Raw genomic sequence first — 21,252 nt, forward strand, 5'->3', positions numbered from 1 at the left:
GCGCCTAAACTACTGAGCCAATTTTGATGATTGAAGTGTCAATCGATTTGTTACTTATTATAATCCGGGTGACATCTTGAATTCAAAAATATAAACATACTACAACATTAAAATGTACCAAGTGACAGAAAAACAATTTCACTATAATATTTCAGCGTTTATTAAGACGATCGTAGTCGGGTATTAGTTTTCCAGTTCATCTTGTTATATCTCTATATATAAAAATGAATCGCTGAATGTGTTGCTGATCGCAAATCTCGAGAACAGCTGAACCGATTTCGCTAATTCTTTTTTCATAATATTCCTTGAAGTACGAGGATGGTTCTGACGGAGAGAAAAATTTAAAAATTGCCTGATAAAGAATCGACTGTTAGGCGGTACGAAGTTCGCCGAGGCAGCTAGTTTAATATAAAAACAAACCTTCTCTCGAGGAATTGGCGAGCAAAGTCGCTGGAGTCCTTGGAATCGCCGAGATAGCACTTGACATAGTCTTTCACTTCGTACGGCGACTCGATATCTTTTAAGAAACCCACGAAGGTCGGCACTGTAATACAAGACACTTTTTAGGGTCCCGTATTTTCAGAGAAAAAATATGTCTGTCTGTCAAGACTCGTCAAGGGAATCAAACCTCTATAGGTTCGGTATCCTATGGTAGTTCCCTTTGACCTAGGAGCATGGACAGGTTGCGATGTCTTATAGCATAAAATATGTCTGTCTGTCAAGACTCGTCAAGGGAATCAAACCTCTATAGGTTTGGTATCCTATGGTAGTTCCCTTTGACCTAGGAGCATGGACAGGTTGCGATGTCTTATAGCATAAAATATGTCTGTCTGTCAAGACTCGTCAAGGGAATCAAACCTCTATAGGTTTGGTATCCTATGGTAGTTCCCTTTGACCTAGGAGCATGGACAGGTTGCGATGTCTTATAGCATAAAATATGTCTGTCTGTCAAGACTCGTCAAGGGAATCAAACCTCTATAGGTTTGGTATCCTATGGTAGTTCCCTTTGACCTAGGAGCATGGACAGGTTGCGATGTCTTATAGCATAAAATATGTCTGTCTGTCAAGACTCGTCAAGGGAATCAAACCTCTATAGGTTTGGTATCCTATGGTAGTTCCCTTTGACCTAGGAGCATGGACAGGTTGCGATGTCTTATAGCATAAAATAAAGGGAAAAATGCGAAAACCGTGAATTTGTGGTTACATTACAAAAAAACAAAACTATGCTTCCGAATTGAACTTCGAATGTTTTTTGAAAACGTTTCAGATTGAATTTCGGAAACACATTTGTTGTTTGTGATTGATTAGTGACTCAAAATGGTTAACGTCCACTGAGATTTTTGTCTATATCATTTGTATGGCACTGCGTACAATTCTTGCAATTCACGAAGGCGAGTGAACTGTACTTGTGGTTACGTCGTATACATGGCTCTTGCGTAAGTGTGCGTGTATGTCGGACCAATCAGTCGCGAGCAAGCGCTCGCAAACGCACACGTTTACTGTACCTTGCTTATACCGATACGACTTAAACACAAGCATGAGCCATTCGTCTTCGTGAAATGCAAGAACTGTAACAGAGCAAAGTTTGTAGTAACTTCTTTGTAAACAAAAAATATAAATTTACTTATATATAAACAAAAACTCACCGTCAATTTTGGTTCTCCACAATGCCAGCACAGTGGAACACCAAGCTTCAAACTCACTGGTCGGGGAGCTTTCCCTCTTCGTCAGGTTGGAGTATGCAGGATTGGTGGCATTGGCGAGAATGGCGGTGTTGGCGAGATTTGCGGGATTAGTGGGGTTGGTAAGATTAGTGGGGTTGGTAGGATTGGTGGGGTTGGTAGAATTGGTGGGGTTGGTAGAATTGGTGGGATTGGTAGAACTGGTGGGGTTAGTAGGAATGGCGGGGTTGGCAGCATTGGTGGGTTTGGTAGGATTGGTGGAGTTGGTAGGATTGGTCGGTTTGGTAGGATTGGTGGGATTGGTGGGGTTGGTAGGATTGGTGGGGTTAGTAGGATTGGTGGGGTTGGTAGAATTGGTGGAGTTGGTAGGATTGGTGAGGTTGATGGGGTTAGTAGAATTGGTGGGATTGGGAATGACAGCTTTCTTCTTGGGCTTCGGCTCGGACGGCTTGACTAGCTTGACAGGTTCCTGGGGTTTCTCTGATTTCAATGCGGCGGGCTGAGTGTCCCAGAATCCGCCTAAATAAAGTGTTTAAATATTTTATATTTTTGATCTTTGTTTGGAGTTTTTGGTTGGGGTCCCAAGGTGCTGGAATGGCGACCTCGCACCGGAAGGTGCAGCGTTGGAAGAGCCCACACTAGGTGAACGTACGACACCAGACGAGTTGACGACGATGATGATTATGATTTTTGGTCTAGACGGCCAGAAGCGGTCGTTCGATCATAAAAACAAGTTTTTGGTAGCTTTTAACATTATTGTTCTATAATGCAAACTATTTAAGGTTCAATTTTAAATAGAAATGCTAAGTATGCTTTCGGTACCCGGCGTCCCTCCTAACTGCCTCCTGGCCCAGAACTGTCTTGATTGTCTTACTACTAGAATGTTTTTGTAAAGCGCGAAGTCAGAAGAAAATTCTATTGGCTTTAACTGGCACAATTAAAGAAATAAACTTTCTTTCTTTCTTTAATATATTGTCGTCCCTTCGGGCTATGAAAGTGAAGGAATAGACAGTGTATAGTACGCGACAGGTCGAACTGGCAACCGGGTTGCGTACTGTGTTTGTGTATTAATGACCGGGTAAGGTTTGGGAGCAGTACCTCCATTATTCGAGTTGCCCCACGGCAAGAGGTTGGTGGGTAGCGGCGGGAGCGGTATGACCTCCTCTATAGACTGAGTGGCCGCCGCCGCAGCCGCCGCCGATTGCCGTCTCGTTTCCGCCTATGGACAACACCGTGTTAGAGAGTCAATCAAATAAACTGCAATAAATGTTTAACAGAATGACATGCAATTACCTGAATTTCTGCTAAACTCGGTCCGACGCCATTGTTGGCCAAATTATTTTTCGCCCAAGCTAGATTTGCCTGCATTTCCTGTACAAACAATACACAACACGAATATAAACAAGTACAGTACTGCCACTTTTATAAGTTACGCCGATGTACTTGCGCAGAAAACTTATTTTGAATGGCCCAAAAATATATCAGCCAATCATAGCGCGCGTCCATCCGCTATTAGTTGTTGCCTACGCGGCAAGTTTTGTACGCGCGAATTATGAGCGAGACAGCACGAGTCTCTGTTATTCTTGTGGTTACAATAGTACCCTATTTGATTACAATGAATTACTTGAGTTTGAGTGCTGAATAAAAATACATCACACTGTAATATTATAATGTTTGTGTGTGTGTGAACGCAAAACCTACGGATTTGGCTGAAATTTGAAATGGAGATAGATTATACTCGTACCTTAGATTAACACAATTGGCTACTTTATATCCCGGAAAATCAAAAAGTTCCGACGGAATTTTGAAAAAACTAAGCCCACACGGACGAAGTCCAGGGCTTCAGGTAGTATTCTTTAAAAGGGGGGAGACCTGTTCCCTCGCCAGGGCCGCGGCCTGCTGCTGCGCGATGAGGTGCATCATGTGCTGCTGCTCCTTGATCTGCTCGAGCTTCTTCTCGCGCTCCAGCCGCTGGATCTCCGACAGCGTCAGCCCGGCTTTGCTCGGCGCCACAGCCTGGCTCGACACCGACCACGGCGCGCGCTTCGCCATCGACTCGGAGATCTGACGTTGTTGTTCCTTCAAAAAGTTTAAAACCACCTATTTATTATGATTTTCAGAATTCTGTACCCGAAGGGTGCATCAACGAACCCTATTACTAAGCCTCCGCTGTCCGTTCGTCTGTCTGTCAGCGGGTAGCTCGTGAACTGTAATAGTTGATAGTTGTCACAGAATGTGTATTTCTACTTCCGCTGTAACAACAAATGACAAAAAAATTCAAATAACCGCCATGAAAATAAAATTAAAATGGTGCATGATAAAACATCGTACCAGTTGCTTCTTAGCGATCATGTCTATTTGTCTCCTTTTTTTCTCTTCTTCCAAAACTAGTTTTTCTTCTTCTCTCCTGTAAAATAAATTTCAAATGACATTGTGGCTAATTCTCACACAAACTAATTCAAACACGAAATAATTGGATGCGAATTTGTACCATACAAATTGTCGTACGAATTGGGTGCGTACACTGAATACGTTTTTCACCGTCAAATACGGGCGGGTTGTCCCGGTAATCCGCATTGACAACCCCTATCAATAGGGTGAACTTTTCTTCCACAAATCCCCATTGACTTGTCTAGAGCTCAGGCAGTGTACCTGGGAGATAATGCTTTCGTCCTCTTCGGTAGTAATGAATGGTCAATGGGTTGAATTGTTAGAAATTTAATCTATTTATTGAAGGTAAAGAATTTATGATGATCAGAAATGAGGAGATCCGTAGAACTACAGTAACCGATATAGCTCAATGGGTTGCGAAGCTAAAGTGGCAATGGGCAGGGCACATAGTTCGTAAAACCGATAGACGTTGGGGTCCCAAGGTGCTGGAATGGCGACCTCGCACCGGAAGACGCAGCGTTGGAAGACCCCCCACTAGGTGGACGGACGACATCTAATACCTGCATTTTCTGAGTAATGCTTATAGGACGTTGGACCTACACGCAGGTCTAAGCACGACTCACTCGCACCCAGTCTCCGAGCTCCGATAGTACTTTGAAGTTCGGGATTGATCGTGCGTGTTCGCACGAGACAAATTCGAACGAAAACGCATCTAACGTGCGATTCTATCGCTCGACTCACTGTGATATTTCATAGTAACATTTGTTAATCAGAGGTAATGTAAAAGCACACTTGCCTTTTTCTCTCTAGTTCTTCGATCACTTTGGCTTCTTCCGCTTTCCTCTTATTTTCTTTATTACTAGTCTTCTCGGCTCCTTTGACGATAATGAAACCTTCTTTGATCCAATCCTATAAGTTGGGCACAATAATATAGGATTTATATTTTATATATATTAAAATTAAAATGTGTTCATGAACAAATATTAGTATTTTGAATTTTCAAAGTTAGATAACTATACCAAGTGGGGTATCTAGTAAATGGCTTTACTTGTGCATTCTAAAACAGATTTTTATTATTATATTATAACGACTGAAAAGATTTTCTTAGATCATAGCTAAGAGCACTCTCGGTCAAGTCATTTTTCAAACAAAGATCAAAGCTAAGCAAAGTTTGGGAGCTACCATGACAGGCGTTAAACTTATAACACTCTTCTTTTTTGGTCGGGGGTTGAAAATATTTAACTTACATACCTTTTTCTCTTTCTCAATTTCCTTTTTACTTAGTTTCTCTTCTTTTTTGCTCTTTGTCGGGGACGATTCCACGGATGCTTTCTAAAAACACATGTTTTTTAAAGATCGGAATCTTTCTGACGACTATGTCTAAGTTGAGTACTAGAAATCTTTCATATCATAACACATTTCTATACTAAGAAGGGTAATAGTTAAAGCAGTGACCACTAAGCAGTGGATATAACTTTGTATAATGTACCTAATGTTCCTTGATATAAAGTTAAAAGTTCAGTACAACCCATTTTATTCTCAAAAAGTTATCGCTTCGAAAGCTGGTATACGTATATCTAAAAAATCTAATTATGTTAGTGTACGCTTAAAAACCTCGTCAGCAATATGAAACTGTCGAGCAATTTTTATTACTGTCGTGTTCTTCGATTAAATCTATATGGATGGTCTTGTTGGAAATTGCTGGCGTGTTGTTTCGTTGCGAACCGAAAAGAGCCGACTTCTTTTCATTTTAATTTTACTTTATTTATTTTAACTATGAAAATTTTCTTTAAGTAGTAAACATAATTTTTAAGTAAATACTGCATTTAAATATAGTTATAATGTAAGAGCAATATCCCGTCAACAAACTGTTGAATAGTTTGACGGGACTCAACTAAGTCCACCTGAACTGAGAACCACCTCCTTTTTGGAAGTCGGTTAAAAATAAAAACATTCCTACCTCTGATTTAACTTCATCTTCTTTAATTTTAGTTTCCGCGTCTTCTTTCTTTTCTTCTTTGTTCTTCTTAGTCTTAGTTTTAGTGACGTTATTGCTATCTTTAGTCTTCGCCGGCTTCTCCGGTTCGTTCTTAGGCTGTTTACTGAGCTTAGCTTCGGACGGAGTTTTCTGAGTCGGTAGAGGTTTGACTGCTACGGGGTCGGCCGGCGTCTCTATTTGTTCTTGCTTTTCACATATTGTCTGTAAAATACAAAACTATTAATGCGCACTACAGTTTTACTGATATACTCTACTCTTCACGTTCTTTTTTTACACATTTCAGTCCATACACTCGAGGCTATTATCATCATCATCATCATAATCAACTAATCACCGGCCCACTGCTGAGCGAGAATCTCCTCTCAGAATGCTAAGGGTTTAAGCCACAGGCCGCCACTCTGGCCGGTGCCAATTGATACACTTCTCACATCTTTGGCAAAATTATGGAGAACTCTCATGAAGAAATGAAATTAATTTATTCATGTATTTCTGTCATCGGTTCGGAAAGCAAATCCCACTGAAAAGAGCCGGCAAAAACTAATCTGAATAAAATAAGGAGACTGTAGCCTCACCTCGGAATCGTCGCTCTCAGATTTGCATTCACTGGTCGGTGTGTGTGTCTCGCTCTGCATGAGCAGCTGCAACCTGTCCATGTCGGGGGTGGCGCGCACGTGGAAGCTGTCCTCGCTGGAGCTGACCGTCGCGGTGGGCGCGCTGTCGCTCAGGAACGGCGGGGTCTGTCGAGGAGGCGCCGCCGCGCCCTGCTGGCTCCTCATCTGAGCCAGGATCTGCTCCTCCGTCTTCATCTCCTTGACTATGTCCGCGGGCAAGTTCATCGAGCTGGCGTTAGGCTGTAACGCAACGCCCATTACTAAGAAATTGAAACATTCTGCATAATTCTTTTTAATTTCAAACGGTGTAATTGCACTCATTTTATAGGAGTAGAAACTTGTATGAAAGCTTGTTATTTAAACTAATCTATGAAATATATTTAAATCTAAATTTAACCTAAAACTAAAATAAATGCTATTAAGTACATATTGCAAATTCAAATTAAGTGCAAATTTAATAGCTAAATAATAACAATAACTGACTTAAATACAATAATAACTATAATTAATCTACAAAATAAACTTAAATCTAAATTAAAACAAAAATAAATGCAATTAGATATTTCATTTTAAATAGTAATTTATTTCAAATTTAATAAACTAAATAATTATGAAAATTGACTTAAAAACAATAATAATTACAACTAATCTATAAAATAAACTAAACAACTAAAATAAATGCATAATAATTGACTTAAATGATTTTGATGTAATGAAAGCTATTGAAACTCAACTACCTACACCTAATTTAAACATTTTATTTAAGTTAATACATAAGCATTTGAATGAGTTTCAACTAATCTATGACATAAACTTAAATTTAAAACAAAAAACTAAATGGAAACTAAAATAATTTAAATTAAATCTAAAACCTAGTAAGTTCAGATTTGTATTGATTGGGCCAAAACCGTTTTTATGAAAATTATTTTGATCAAAAGCATAATTACACCGCTTTGTTCGCCAGCTTCACAATATTTTATAATCCGCTTGCAATGCAGAAGTCTTAAACACTTCGCTATGTAGTCCTGACATCAGTCCAGTCGACATGACATTCAATTATGGTATTATATAACACTTTTTTGAAAGATTTGTGCAAGATTAAGTAGTTCGACTATTAGACCGGCGGGTCACGACAAATTTGGTACCTACCACTCGGCGCAGAGAGTGAGAGAGAGAGAGGCGGTCAGATATTTGTTTTCAGAGTTGCCATTTATCCTCTGAACCCAACAAAAGCCATATCCGTGATGATATGTATTTTAAGTACATTGCTTCCTCCGATTGTATGAAAAAACATTTACTTAAATTTGACCAACTTCTACTGTGCCAATTTTTACGTGTCTCTTTATGTGAGAATTCTAAGGGTGAGATCTATAGAGCGCACTCTGACTTAGCTTAGAGTTAAGACAGAGTTAAAACGAGACAGAGCTATATCTCTCACATACATAAATCTGTCTCGTTTTAACTGAATCTTAAGTCTGAGCAAAGTCAGAGTGCGCTCTATAGATCTCAGCCTAAGATAATATGGGTCTATTTTACCCGCACCAAGCTGTCGATACCGGCGCAAGCGAATGAAAGTAAATGAAAAATATGTCACAGATGATTGTACATAACACTACTTGAAACTGAAATTCCAACTAATATAATATTACCTATTCGTATAAATGCAAAAGCGGAACGTACCTACCTTCTGAAAAAAAAAGTTCTGGTAAGTTGTAGCTGCATTCAAATGAGCAGTGCGGCGACAGGCGTAAAGCGAAAGATGGAAAGGATGACTAATAAACTAATAGAGCGGCGGAACAGACATTCCCTCCGTCGTGTTTCACTATCCATGCATCATACATATATACAGCTATTTTAAATGCATAGATATTTACCTTTTCACTACTTGGAGAGTGGCATATACGTATTAACCGGGTTCTGACTATAATATATTAATATAATCAATGGCGTCGATTCTGATGTTATTCTCTCAACTTCCTTTTTAAAAAAGGACGGGAAATGCATTTTAAATTTAAACACTAAATTTCAGTGCAATTTACAAAATTATTTAAACAATAGGCTCACGACGGGCACGAGGTGTGACAGTTCTAAATTAAATTAGGCTCGTCTGTCCTTTTCTTATTACATTGGTAAGAAAAAGATGCGAATACTCAAAAATTTAGTTGCGCTCAGAATCGATACCAAGGTATCTGTAATTTGTCGATGTTAGTTAGTTACTCAGCAACGTATAGCACGCGTCAGGTCGATAGCAATCGGGGTATGAGGCGGGGAGACGCCCCGCACACACGCACGTCACCCACGCTCGCCCACGCCGCGCGCGCGCGGGTGCGTTCGGCCTGTGCGGGTGTGCGGGGCGTCCCCTTTCCGATTATCATCTCGACCTGTCGCATGCAATACTTTTTTTTTTTTTTAATGAACAAATCTTTATTATTCCCTTTACATTGCCTTAAAAGTAAATTGGTATGGTTATTGTAATATGGTCTTTTGACATAACTAATTCTTGTCGAGAGATTACAGATAGATTGATTATATTAATTAGAACTGGTATAGCTGTCAAGTAGGCAAATCTGAACACGGGGTGTATTTTACAAAAACAGATATCAGCCGGGCTCGTGTGTTATTCTAGTATGCTTAGACGCAGGTGGCGTAGCACAGCACAGTACTGCATGCAACAGACTGTTATGAGCTACGTCGCCTGCGTGTCAGCATACGCTTAGCCTTGCCCAAGTCACCATGTTGCAACTTCAGATTGGACTACTTGTTTTGCGATCACTGCTGCATGTAAGATATGTCATCTATAGTTCGCGACAGGTCGACATGACAATCAGGGTATGAGGCGCCCCGCACATCTGCACACTATCCCCCGCACCGGGTAAGCGCGGGGGCTATGCAAGTCTGCGGGGCGTCGCCCCACCCCGATCGCCATGTCGACCAGTCGCGAACTAAAGGTCGAAGTCCGAGCTCTGGAATCTGGTAGGCAACTGGATCCACAATGTCAGTAGATTTTAAGTTCATTATAGTCGTACATATTAACAGCTCATCACAGTATCATTTATTCTCCCTATATTACAATACTAATTATTATTAATTATATGTAAGATTAATTGTATGTTTTAAGCCGCTAAAACAGTCTTCTTTTTGTTTCTTTTTGGTGTAGACACAAACTAAGATTCATATTATAATCTACCTTATAGATTTATTTAAATAAGGAAGATTATGATATATTATTTTAAGGATAATTATATTTTTATAAAGATATTTATATTGTAATAGAAGGAAGATAAATCAGTCTGCGTTGTAAGATTTGGCGGCATTGTGAAAATGGCATTACTTTTATTCAGTATAGGCGCACGCTTGACCACGATCACACCTGATGGGACGCGTTTGCCTAGAAGGTGCCTATTTACAAAGATACCCTTATTGAAATGGGTAGGAGACACTGATTACGGAATAGTATTAGCCGTGCACTCTTACGCATTGAAAGATACAGTCTCAGCGCTATTTGCCTGCGTCTCGATATCTCCGTCCATTTCAATTATGCATTCGATAGAATTCAATGTATTTTTCATTATGTCTAAAAATTAGTTCTACAATAAAAACACCAGAGTATAGACGGCTCATACGTTTGGGACAATCAATACATATATACAACATACACACATACATCCTTACTCCTTACATCAGTACATCTATACAACCACAGTTTTGTTTTTGTGAAGGTTAAAGAAAACGTGAGGAAACCTGCATGCCTGAAGCTGAGAGGTCTCCATAATATTCTCAAAAGGGTGTAAAGTTGCCAATCCGCACTGGGCCAGCGTAGAAGACAATGTACTTCTCGTTCTGAGAGGAAACCCGTGCTCAGAACTCTCAAGAATAAAGAAATCACTATCAAGTAAGTACCAGGTTAAAATAATTTACATATCTATACCAACGTAGTTTAACTCTCATTTGAATATCAACTAATCCAACTCAATGTAATTCTGTAGACATTTTGTACAACAAAATAATATCTGAGTCTGTGGTTTGCCAGATTTCTGTAAAATTGTCTAGTTTTAAAATTTGAATGCAAATTCATAAGCCATTTAAAAATAAGTGTTTTAACGGAGATCTGGAAAACCCCAGATATTAGTTCTGAGAACGTGCCCACAAAATTTCATTGCGTTTATTCGAATGAGAGTCAAACTACATTTGTCTGGAGCGCACTACGAATAAGCCCCTCTTAAATGTATAATGGCCCCAATTCTTTAGTCTCTCTCTAAACTAAATTTAGAGTATCTGCGTCCTTTTCTTTTTACTAATGCTAAAAAGGAACGGAACATGACTTTCACATTTAAAGACTCTAAATTTTAGTGCACAATACAAATTTAAACAGTAGGTTCGCGAGTGCGTGCTAAAATCACGGGTTTACCATCTAAAAATTAAATTTAGAAATGTCAAACTGCTTCTGTCCTTTTCATATTACAATAGTAAGAAGAGGGTGCGAATACTCTAAAATTAGGTTGTGCTTAGAATCGGTGCCATTGGGGCCGATTCTCTTGTACACAATCTCTAAACTAAACTAAATTAACAGGTCTAAATTTAGTGCCATCCTTTTCCCCAAGCAACATTATGAAAGGGATAGCATTAAATTTAGACATGCTATTTTAGTTTAGTTTAGAGATTGTGTACAATGGAATTAGCCACAATGTTCTCCTAAATGTGCAGGCTGTCGGGTGAAGGCAGAGTACAGGACAGTGCCGTGTTGCTTTAATTACATTTACTAACTCAGATTTCAGTTTATTGTGGACCCTTTTGTCAACTGAACTCTATCCGCGGAAATAAGTTATTATAGCGCTCGCTTTGATACGTAATCCCATACGAATGATAGAGACAAAAATCTTAGTGGGCGCTAACTATTTTGAGGCACCACCCAACTACAAACATGTGTTCGAAAAACATTCGAAATTTAATTAGATTTTTTCTCTTTCATTTTTATGGGACTGGCGTAAGGCGCCATCTCCACTGACGAGAGACTCGCGGCGAGTCTTGCTGGGTCACAAAATTCAATACAAACTCGCCTATCTCAATAGAGCGATACTATCGCGGCGATAGTTCGTATTTTCGAATTCGAATTTTATTACACGGCGAAACTATCGCCGCGATTCTCTCGTCCGTGGAGATGGCACCTAACAAAGACAGCGCTAGACTAACTTCTTTCGCGGATAGCATATTATACAAATTAAATAACATAGCTCTATTCAAATGCCAACGCGCACCTTCGAGATTTTGGAGCTAAATTACTCTAAACGTAATGACATTGGTAACAAGACGTTGTGACAGATGGTAAAATAGAGACGATGACTACTAGTCAAATCATCGACTTTTTATCAAACGTCAAAACGCTCGCTTGGCAAGGGAGTTGTATGAAATACACAGGTGTCATAATTTTATTTTTATTGATACTTGTTTAGTTAAATCAACAAAATGGTAATCAAACTTAAAACTAGCAGCGAATTCCATTATAGTATTTTTATCTCACGAAGCGACGCGCGCTTTACTTGTGGTAACCAATGTATAAACACGTGAATGTGTGCGTGACATTCGTGACATTTCGCGAGTGGCGTGTGAAGTAACGTCAGTATAGAAAGTAAACGTCGAAAAGTCGTTCATAGTGAGGTTGGTTCATTATTTTACATATTATTTTATTTACTTTTTAGTTTTTAGATTTGTTTATGTATTTACAGATAAGATAGACTAATATTGTATAAAAAACGACGTTTTACTCGTAAACTATTATTAATTATTGTAATTTGTAAGTATGAATTTTGTATATTTTTTTGTAAGTATAATTATAAACTTATGATTTTAGCTGATTCCGATGAAACTGACACTGATAATGATGATGATTCGAATGGTTCAGATTGATTTGATTAAATATTTAAAAAGTAACAATTTCTTATTGTATGCCGTTCTTAAAAGATCTTTTCCTTCAATATATCATTTATTTTTTATTTAATCTTTTATTTTACACAATAAACAACAAAAAGACTAAAATATAAAGAAAAAATAAGTTACACAGATTCATATTCACGCTTGGGAATATAATTCCTAATTCCATTTGTTAGGATGTATGTGCTAACTACTAGTCTTGCACACACACATGCGTACCTTGTATTGTACACTTGGTTACCACAAGTAAAGCGCGCGTCGCTTCGTGAGATAAAAATACTATACAGTATATTTGTCACACAAAGTAATCAGAATATTCTTTGCAAGATACGATATGAAATAAAATATTGCTTACACGGCTTGTTGCGCGCACGGAATTCCGTTACAGTATATTTGTTACACAAAGTAATCAGAATATCTTTGCAAGATAATTGATATGAAATCAAAATATTGCTTACACGGCATTGTTACTTCAGGTGAGCGAAAATTATGTTATAAAATATTAAGTGGTAGATGATAGGTAAGTTAACTCTACTCGTAGATTTTTCGGGTTCCGTACCTCAAAAGAAAAAAACGTACCATTATCCCCCCCCGACTAAAAATAATTTTAGATTTTTGGTACGGAGCCCTAAAAAACAAATTCTAAGTACAAAATTCAGTCTTGTAATACAGTCAATTAGTTATTTAACTTAACTACATTTACGGCCTTATCACAAAAACTTACCGTTAAGCGTTAAATAAATAAACAAGCGTGTTTATTTGTTGACCTCTTAAGTTTAGTTAGTTTTAAATCTAATACATTTCTCATATTAAAACTGTCGCAATGACTATTTAGTCATCAGTTAAACTCTGGCTCTACCGCGGTTGTTTGACAGCTACAATGTCACGATCGCAATCATCTCTGATTGGTTAATGCTCGCTCACTATTGGCCACAATGCATTGTTGCAACAAAAATCGCACAAATTCAGCCAATCAGAACAAATGAGATTGTAATAATGATTGATGCAGGTTTTAGACAATCGCGCAATTACATTTATTGTTTGTGAAAAGACAGTAATCAGATCAGTCAACATGCTTAGCATTATAATCTTACATTTTGGCTCTAATTAATTAATTTAATGTAACAAAAAATAGAATAAACATTTAGAACGTAACGTTTTTATCTTACATATCTAATAAAACAAAAAAATATAGCATCTGCCTTAATCAATGTTTTTTTTAAAATTTTTGTTTTTTTTTGTTTGTATTTATTGTTTTTTAAACTATTAGGACGATGTTTTTTTACTTACTATACTACTATGGTTTTTATTATCAAGGCTATGATTTTTTTAAATATTTTATCATGAGGTTCACGAAATATCAAAGATTTCTGATCCTTTTGAGAATTTTGAGTTATATCAGTATTCTCGCAAGCCTTTTAATAATTTTCAGTTATAAAAATGATGTTCCTACATATTCCTAATAACATACAATACTGTACACCGCCGGCCCACTACTGACTGAGCCAGATCTCCTCTCAGAATTGGAATGATTTAGGCCATAGTCCGCCACGATGGCTAAGATCGGATCGGCAGACTTCACATATCTTTAAGTTTCCTCACGAATCACGAGGTTTTCCTTCGCCGTCATATCAAGTGATATTCTATTGCCGACCGAACCCCCGACTGGATTAGGAAGCCACTATCCCGCCTTAGTACATTATATTATATAATATTTGGATTCATCTAGGATTAACTATCTGTTGGTGATATCTAGCATTTCTAATACAATTATTTATTATACATGGTGTTTAAGGAGCGGTCAGTTAGGCAAAAATTTTAACGAAAATTTAAAATTTAAAGATAGGGGAATTTGTTCCTAGGAATCATGTCATCGATTTCAAAGGACAAAAAATGCATTTTTTTAACATCGACGACATGGTAGGACCAAATTCCTCCATCTGACCGCTCTCAAAAAACACTATGTATAACATTTCTGGCTGCAACATTCGATACTAACGTATCTAATAATGAAATCACCATTTATTATAAATTAAAGTATTTGAACAACCCACCACCTCCCATGGCCCCACCAACCTCGCGGTTATATGTGCCGAATCGCGGGAGGGCGCCCGTTCGGTACTTGCTCGGTGGCTCTTTCCCGGGGCGCCTTCTCGACTCCCTACAAATTCTTTCTTCCCTGTCCTTGTCCCTGATTGGTCTCTCTCCCCTTTCTGGGGCAGACGTACACAACACGCAGATCCCCGCGTGCCCCGCGGTCCGGATCCTTCCTCAAACACCCACTGGTCCACGATCACGGTCCGAGCTGTTCCACCAGCAAAAGTAGTTGAACAGTGAGGAAACATGCATGAGAGAGAACCTCAATATAATGTTCCCCTATGTGTAATGGCCTAATGTTCTCAATGGCGTGAGAAGTCTGCCGATCCGTACTTGACCAGCGTGGTGAACCATCCTTACATTCCGAAAGACTCGCGCTCAGTAGTGAGTCGGCGATGGGTTGAGGAGTTGATGGCACATCACAATATTAAAGCAACTCAAAAGGTAGCTTCCTTGCGTCGCGATGACTCCACGGACAGTTTCTATGAACGCTGGCAAATCCATTTTCTGGTACAACACGGAACCATGTCTGGAAGTAAATTTCTTGTTGTGGCTAACATTGTTAATAATACACATTCATCATGACTATCATCATCTAAATCTAGTGCTATCCCTTTCCTTTTTCAAGAATCAGTGAGATGGAAATACTCGTGACAGTAGATTAAGATCTGTCATTTTAGTTTATTTAAGACTAGCGGATACACTGCGTTTGCTATTACGCTTAAAAAAGAATATGCATGGTTTTTTTTCTATAAACCATTTTTCATTTATTGCCTTTCTAATGAAACCGGTTTGACACACATCGGTTGGATGGTTTCAAAGTTTATAACGGACATAGGTAGAAACATTTTTTGTGTTTTATATGTGTTTTCAACAAAATTAGCCACGCTACACTTTTGCAGTTATGAACAAAGTATATCAATCTGTAATTTCATTGCAAGCACTACATGTTAATAATTACAGCTAATTTGGCTTTTTTAAGTTATCTTTGGACGTGTCACAAATTTTTGAATATCATTCATAAGACACGACAGTTACATTATATTATATACTAGCGGATACCCGGCGCGTGCTACTACGTTATAGTTAGTCTATTTAGGGTTCCGTACCCAAAGGGTAAAAGCGGAGCCCTATCAATGTCACTCGGCTGTCTGTCTGTCCGAGTGTCACAGGGGTCTTAGTTCGTAGACTAAATGAGTTACAAACCTGAAATTTTGGCATTTGGTGCAGAACGTTGACCTAAAATCAAATATTGAATTAGAAATTCAATTCAATTTTTTTTCCTGGGGCTCCCATACATGAAAAAGGAGGTTAGAAAACGGTTTTTTTTTTCGATTTAGCAGCCTGTAGGTTATCATTGTTTAGAAATTCATTGAGTAGAGTACGAATACTTATATATTTTTTATTTTAAAAAATCAAGGAAAGGGCCGTCAAAGTAGTCAGTTTTAGACCATTTTTGTAATGGTTGCTATCTCAAAAACGGAACTAGTCATCAACATTAAATTTAGGTATATTATGTACCATATACTGTATTGAAACAACAAGTACTGAAAACAAAGATTTATAAAATAGTTTGTAAGCTGTGACCAAAACAAACAAACATTTTCAAGTTTTTCTCTCACAGTTTATTAGAATGTTCTAGCCCGGTAAAGAAATATCTCAAGACACCCAAAACATGATGTTCATAATTATGTACGGAATTCTAAAAGCGAGGCCCAACTCACACTTGTTCGGTTTTTTAAATCGCGCAGACAAAAATGAAGTGTCGTGTGTTGCGGCTCTTTAATAGTGATGTGGTGTAATGGATACTTACGGATAAATATTTGTAGGTATTCATGTCAGATGTATATAATGAGACAACAATATTGAATATAATTATAATTCAAATGAAATAAGTATGGACTGATTCTCAATTTATGCGTTTTGCATACTATTGAAAAATTCCTTAGGTGAATTATTTTTTGTTACTAATTATTTTTTAAGTCTTTCAAATAATATGTGATTTTTTAATCTACTTTTTTTACTACTACACATTTCTTATGTTTACTTTACTCTTATGGACGAAATATTATTATATTAACGATTTTAATCTGAACCAGAACCACAACACTATTTTTGTGAGCTGGTTGTTATGTGTCATTATTTTTAAGTTGGACATTTCTAGCTGTCATTTTAGTCTCTGGGAACAAAAACTATACCTAGATCTTTTTTGAAAATTGATTTGAATTTTTGGAAATGATAAAGATTATCAATTTATTGGTTGAAGGTAGTTTAATAAAATCGATATCTGACTGAATTTGACGTAACTCTTTTCTTCAATTTATTTCTTTATGGTTTTGTATTTTATTATAAAGGGGGTTTCAATAGGGACGCTCGAACTTTTACAGCGTATAGCGTCCATCTTGGTGAAGCAATAGTTGACGGAATCATGAAATTTGGCAGGTAGCAATTTCTCATGGCACAAAGGAAAAAATCCGAAAACCGTGAATTTTCGTTTGACCACGAAAATATTAAAGATTTATTTTCCTGAAATAATTAGTTCACTAAATCACACCAAGATGGCGCTGCCCGTTTTTAACTTGCAAAATTTTATTATACTAGTAGGATTTCTTGTATTATGGTGTGGAAGCCTTCGCGTGCCGAACCGACCGGCTGACCGACTCTGACCGGTTCTTCTAATTTCATAATTGCTTTTTGATTACAGATTGATATATAACATATTTCATATTTTCTTTAAAAACTTTAACTATAGAAGATGGTTAAATTTTTTAAAGTTTACATAGAAAAAAGAACATTTTAATCATAGACACTTTTAATAGTGCACTATTTTTCATCGACCAACACTCAATTAGATGCGTTGCTAGCTCGCCTCGCCTTCGTTGTTTGCCGATAAGCAATTGGAGCGGACACGTCGTGTTTCAAGTTTGTTAGCTTTTCGTTTCATAAATTAATATTTGAAGCTGCTTTAACTAAAATGTAGAAAATATAAAGTTTTGATTTGACTCAAATTTAAATGTAGAAAATATGTCTTGATTTGAATAAATTCAGTAGAAATATTTTTAACAAGCATTTTTAATCATGGTCCTCGGGCCGAAAATATACGAAATAAAGAGAAAAGACGAATTCTAAAAGAGAAAACGGAACAAAAGTACGACAAATAACTGAGAGATAGTGTTTCAGTGAAATAAACTTTACTAAATGGATTATATCTATCATTTCATCAAGGAATCTCGCTACTCCTATGTTATCACTTTTATCAGATTATTGAGATATCGTGTGTTAATTGGTCCAAAACACACGTCTCCGCTCCGCTTTGCTTCGGGATACGCACCAAAATCACGAATCAAAAATGGCGGCATTCCTGATTTACACTTGGTTAGAGTAGTAAAGGACAACACAACAAAATACAGTACGCGGCAGAAAATAATGTATATCGACCTTTAGAAAGAGATAGCGGTTTTGTAGAGTCCCCGTCGTTGAGACCGACAAAACATCACATAGGTATAAGTGACAGAGAACGCTCTACAAAGACAAAATCTTATTCTAAAGGCCGATGTACATTATTTACTGCCACGTACTATATACATAATAAGCACTACAAAGTTCGATCCACGTTGCAACTATTTTTTCGTAGGTAACCAACTACGAAATAAGATTAATACATCGTCTTTTCATAACTTTTTATTAATCAAGAATATTTAATACAACAATATTATAAGTTATAACAAACTAGTTATAAGTTTATTCTTGTCTGTTTAGTGTTTATATATAATTATAAATAATATATGAACAAACGAGAATTACTAGTTTTCATTTCTCAAATCATTTGATGGTCAGTTACTTGGTTAGTAAATTACAAAGATTCGTAACTGGTTTTTATTCTTGATTAATAACCAGTTACGAAAAGAGAAGTATTAATCTTATTTCGTAGCTGGTTACTAAAAAATAGTTACCAATGTGGATGGAAGGGCTCAGTAGTGAGCCGGCGATGGGATGATCTACATATATTAACTAAAACAACTACTATTCATAAATAAATGTAATACGTAAGTATTATATTTTAATCCTTGCAATATAATAACATAATATTTGTAAAGGTCACCTTGACTGATCTGTCAAAAATATTCTTGATTAATAACCAGTTACGAAAAGAGAAGTATTAATCTTATTTCGTAGCTGGTTACTAAAAAATAGTTACCAATGTGGATGGAAGGGCTCAGTAGTGAGCCGGCGATGGGATGATCTACATATATTAACTAAAACAACTACTATTCATAAATAAATGTAATACGTAAGTATTATATTTTAATCCTTGCAATATAATAACATAATATTTGTAAAGGTCACCTTGACTGATCTGTCAACGTACAATTCAAACTACTGGACGGATCGGGCTGAAATTTGGCATGCAGATAGCTATTATGACTTAGACATTCGCTAAGAAAGGATTTTTGAAAATTTTATCCCTAAAGGGGTAAAACAGGGGTTTGAAATTTATGTGGTCCACGCGGACGAAGTCGCGGGAATAAGCTCATTATGTAAATAAAAACATAGATAAGTAATAACTATGTTTAAGACAAAGTTTAAGTGTAAATTTTTTGAGAAACAGTTCAGCCTGGCTATCCAGCGCGGAAATGCAGCCAGTATTCTTGGCACCATTCCACGCGGGCATGTTTTGTATAGTAATTAGATAAAGCTAGCTTTAAGTGTTTGTTAAATTTTAGTGGGAACTAGCTTATGCTCGCGACTTCTCTCCCCGTGGCCTACACAAATTTCAAACCCCTATTTCACCCTCTTAGGGTTTAGTTTTCTAAAATTATTTCTTAGCGGATACCTACGTCATAATAGCTATCTGTATGCCAAATTTCAGCCCGATCCGTCCAGTGGTTTGAGCTGTGCGTTGATAGGTCAGTCAGTCAGTCTATCAGTCACCTTTTTATTTATATATTTAGATAATGGCTTATTATTTAAGGGCAGGTGAAAAGGATAAGTTTGAAGTAATTAGTGAATTGAACGCGTAAAAGGACACGGCTGTTAGTGATAAGTGCGTTTTGAAATACACTTAACACCATACACATTACACCATAATTAACTAGTCACTTGTCACTTGCACTGCACTTTGTAAAGTGTAAATAAGGTCTTACACACTATACCTGAGTGTAGTGTGCAACTGTGTGTGTGTGTGTGTGCTTACAACTATGGACGCAGTTGCCAACACTTATGATATACAAAGCATCGAGCAATATCATAGTGACGAACTATTTCAGTTTAGAATCCGCTTATTATTTAGTTATATTAAACATCATTTCCTGTACCAGTTCCTTAAAGTACATAATATGATCCATGTAGTTCTCAAGTTTATAACAAAGTTTGTCTACTTGAAAATTACTAAGTATATAACAAAACATTTCATACTATAAGCAATGCAATGTTCAAGAAGAACATTGCATTTAAATAATATATATTTTAACCTGGTTTGGAAAGCCAACTTTAAAGGGAATATCAGACACTGCTGTAAATTAAGTTTCATACTGCCAAATCCGAATATATTAACCAATCAACATTGGTTAATATTGACATAAGAACCTCGTCGAGATCTTAAAATAGCCTCACTCACACTCTTACACATCTTCACACGCACGCAAGCGCACACATACACACACACGCATGCGCACGCACACACGCACACAAATACACGCACACCTACATATGCATACATACACAAACAAATCACATAACCTTCCAAACTATCTACTATTTGTAAAACCTAATAAAAATTAAATTCTAACAATAATTATTAAAAAATGTTGTGTGCAATTAATAATGTAGTAAGGAGGTATATAAATAAATATATATATAACTGAAAATTACATAAAGTATAAAGTTTGATTGGGATACTAAGATAAAATCTATGAACCATCCACCATGCATATGTATGCATTTTATAGTTTGTTAGTTTAGGGGCGATAACATGCAATAAACATAACAAGCAAAGCATAAAGCACGCATAGCAAACACAATTCGCAAATATTATCGCTAAAAGCCAAATAAAATAAACAATGTTCGTGAGATTAGTAAAGCTGGCTGCCTTTTGGCATCAGTATTTATACCGGAATCCCATACTGGTGCGATAAGGAAACGAATCTAAAATGGGGCAAGATAGTGTGTAAAGCCTGACCAGAAATATTAAAAGCTTGCTCTGGGGGCGCTGTTGTAGAATTAGGCTTAGAATATTCAAACAAGAACAAAGGGGACACTTGATGGCAACGTTAGTTCTGATTTTCGCCACGCGCCAAGATAGCCTTGTCGCACTGTAAGGTCTTGGATAAATTAGTTCCACGGGTTTTCCGCAATCAGATGAGGTATTTATTTTCTGGTCAGGTTTTAGTTAGCAGGAATCCGCCATTTTGATTCGTATCTTTTCGGTGCGAGTTATATCGACATTTACGCGATCATCAAGGCGAGCTTAGCTGTTAGGGCTTGGGCAGGGAACGCAGGTGATTGGGAACATAGTGGACACAAAATTGATCAAGTACAGTGCGCT

At 37.2% G+C, this 21,252-nt stretch overlaps 1 protein-coding gene across 3 annotated transcripts in view; it reads right to left on the reverse strand.

The window, feature by feature from the left end:
* Positions 1–21,252, reverse strand: part of Gyf (GIGYF family protein Gyf) — a 48,648-nt gene that overhangs the window by 7,711 nt on the left and 19,685 nt on the right. For all 3 annotated transcript variants that reach the window (XM_069508961.1, XM_069508960.1, XM_069508962.1), the window contains exons 18-27: positions 6,645–6,923; positions 6,034–6,273; positions 5,325–5,405; positions 4,870–4,982; positions 4,014–4,089; positions 3,555–3,761; positions 2,976–3,053; positions 2,781–2,901; positions 1,647–2,201; positions 421–544 (exon numbers count right to left, since the gene is read on the reverse strand). In XM_069508961.1, coding sequence (XP_069365062.1) covers positions 421–544; positions 1,647–2,201; positions 2,781–2,901; positions 2,976–3,053; positions 3,555–3,761; positions 4,014–4,089; positions 4,870–4,982; positions 5,325–5,405; positions 6,034–6,273; positions 6,645–6,923 — 1,874 coding nt within the window. The remainder of the gene's footprint in view (positions 1–420; positions 545–1,646; positions 2,202–2,780; positions 2,902–2,975; positions 3,054–3,554; positions 3,762–4,013; positions 4,090–4,869; positions 4,983–5,324; positions 5,406–6,033; positions 6,274–6,644; positions 6,924–21,252) is intronic.

Source organism: Maniola hyperantus, chromosome Z, assembly GCF_902806685.2.
Source record: "Maniola hyperantus chromosome Z, iAphHyp1.2, whole genome shotgun sequence".
Lineage (NCBI taxonomy): Eukaryota > Metazoa > Arthropoda > Insecta > Lepidoptera > Nymphalidae > Maniola > Maniola hyperantus.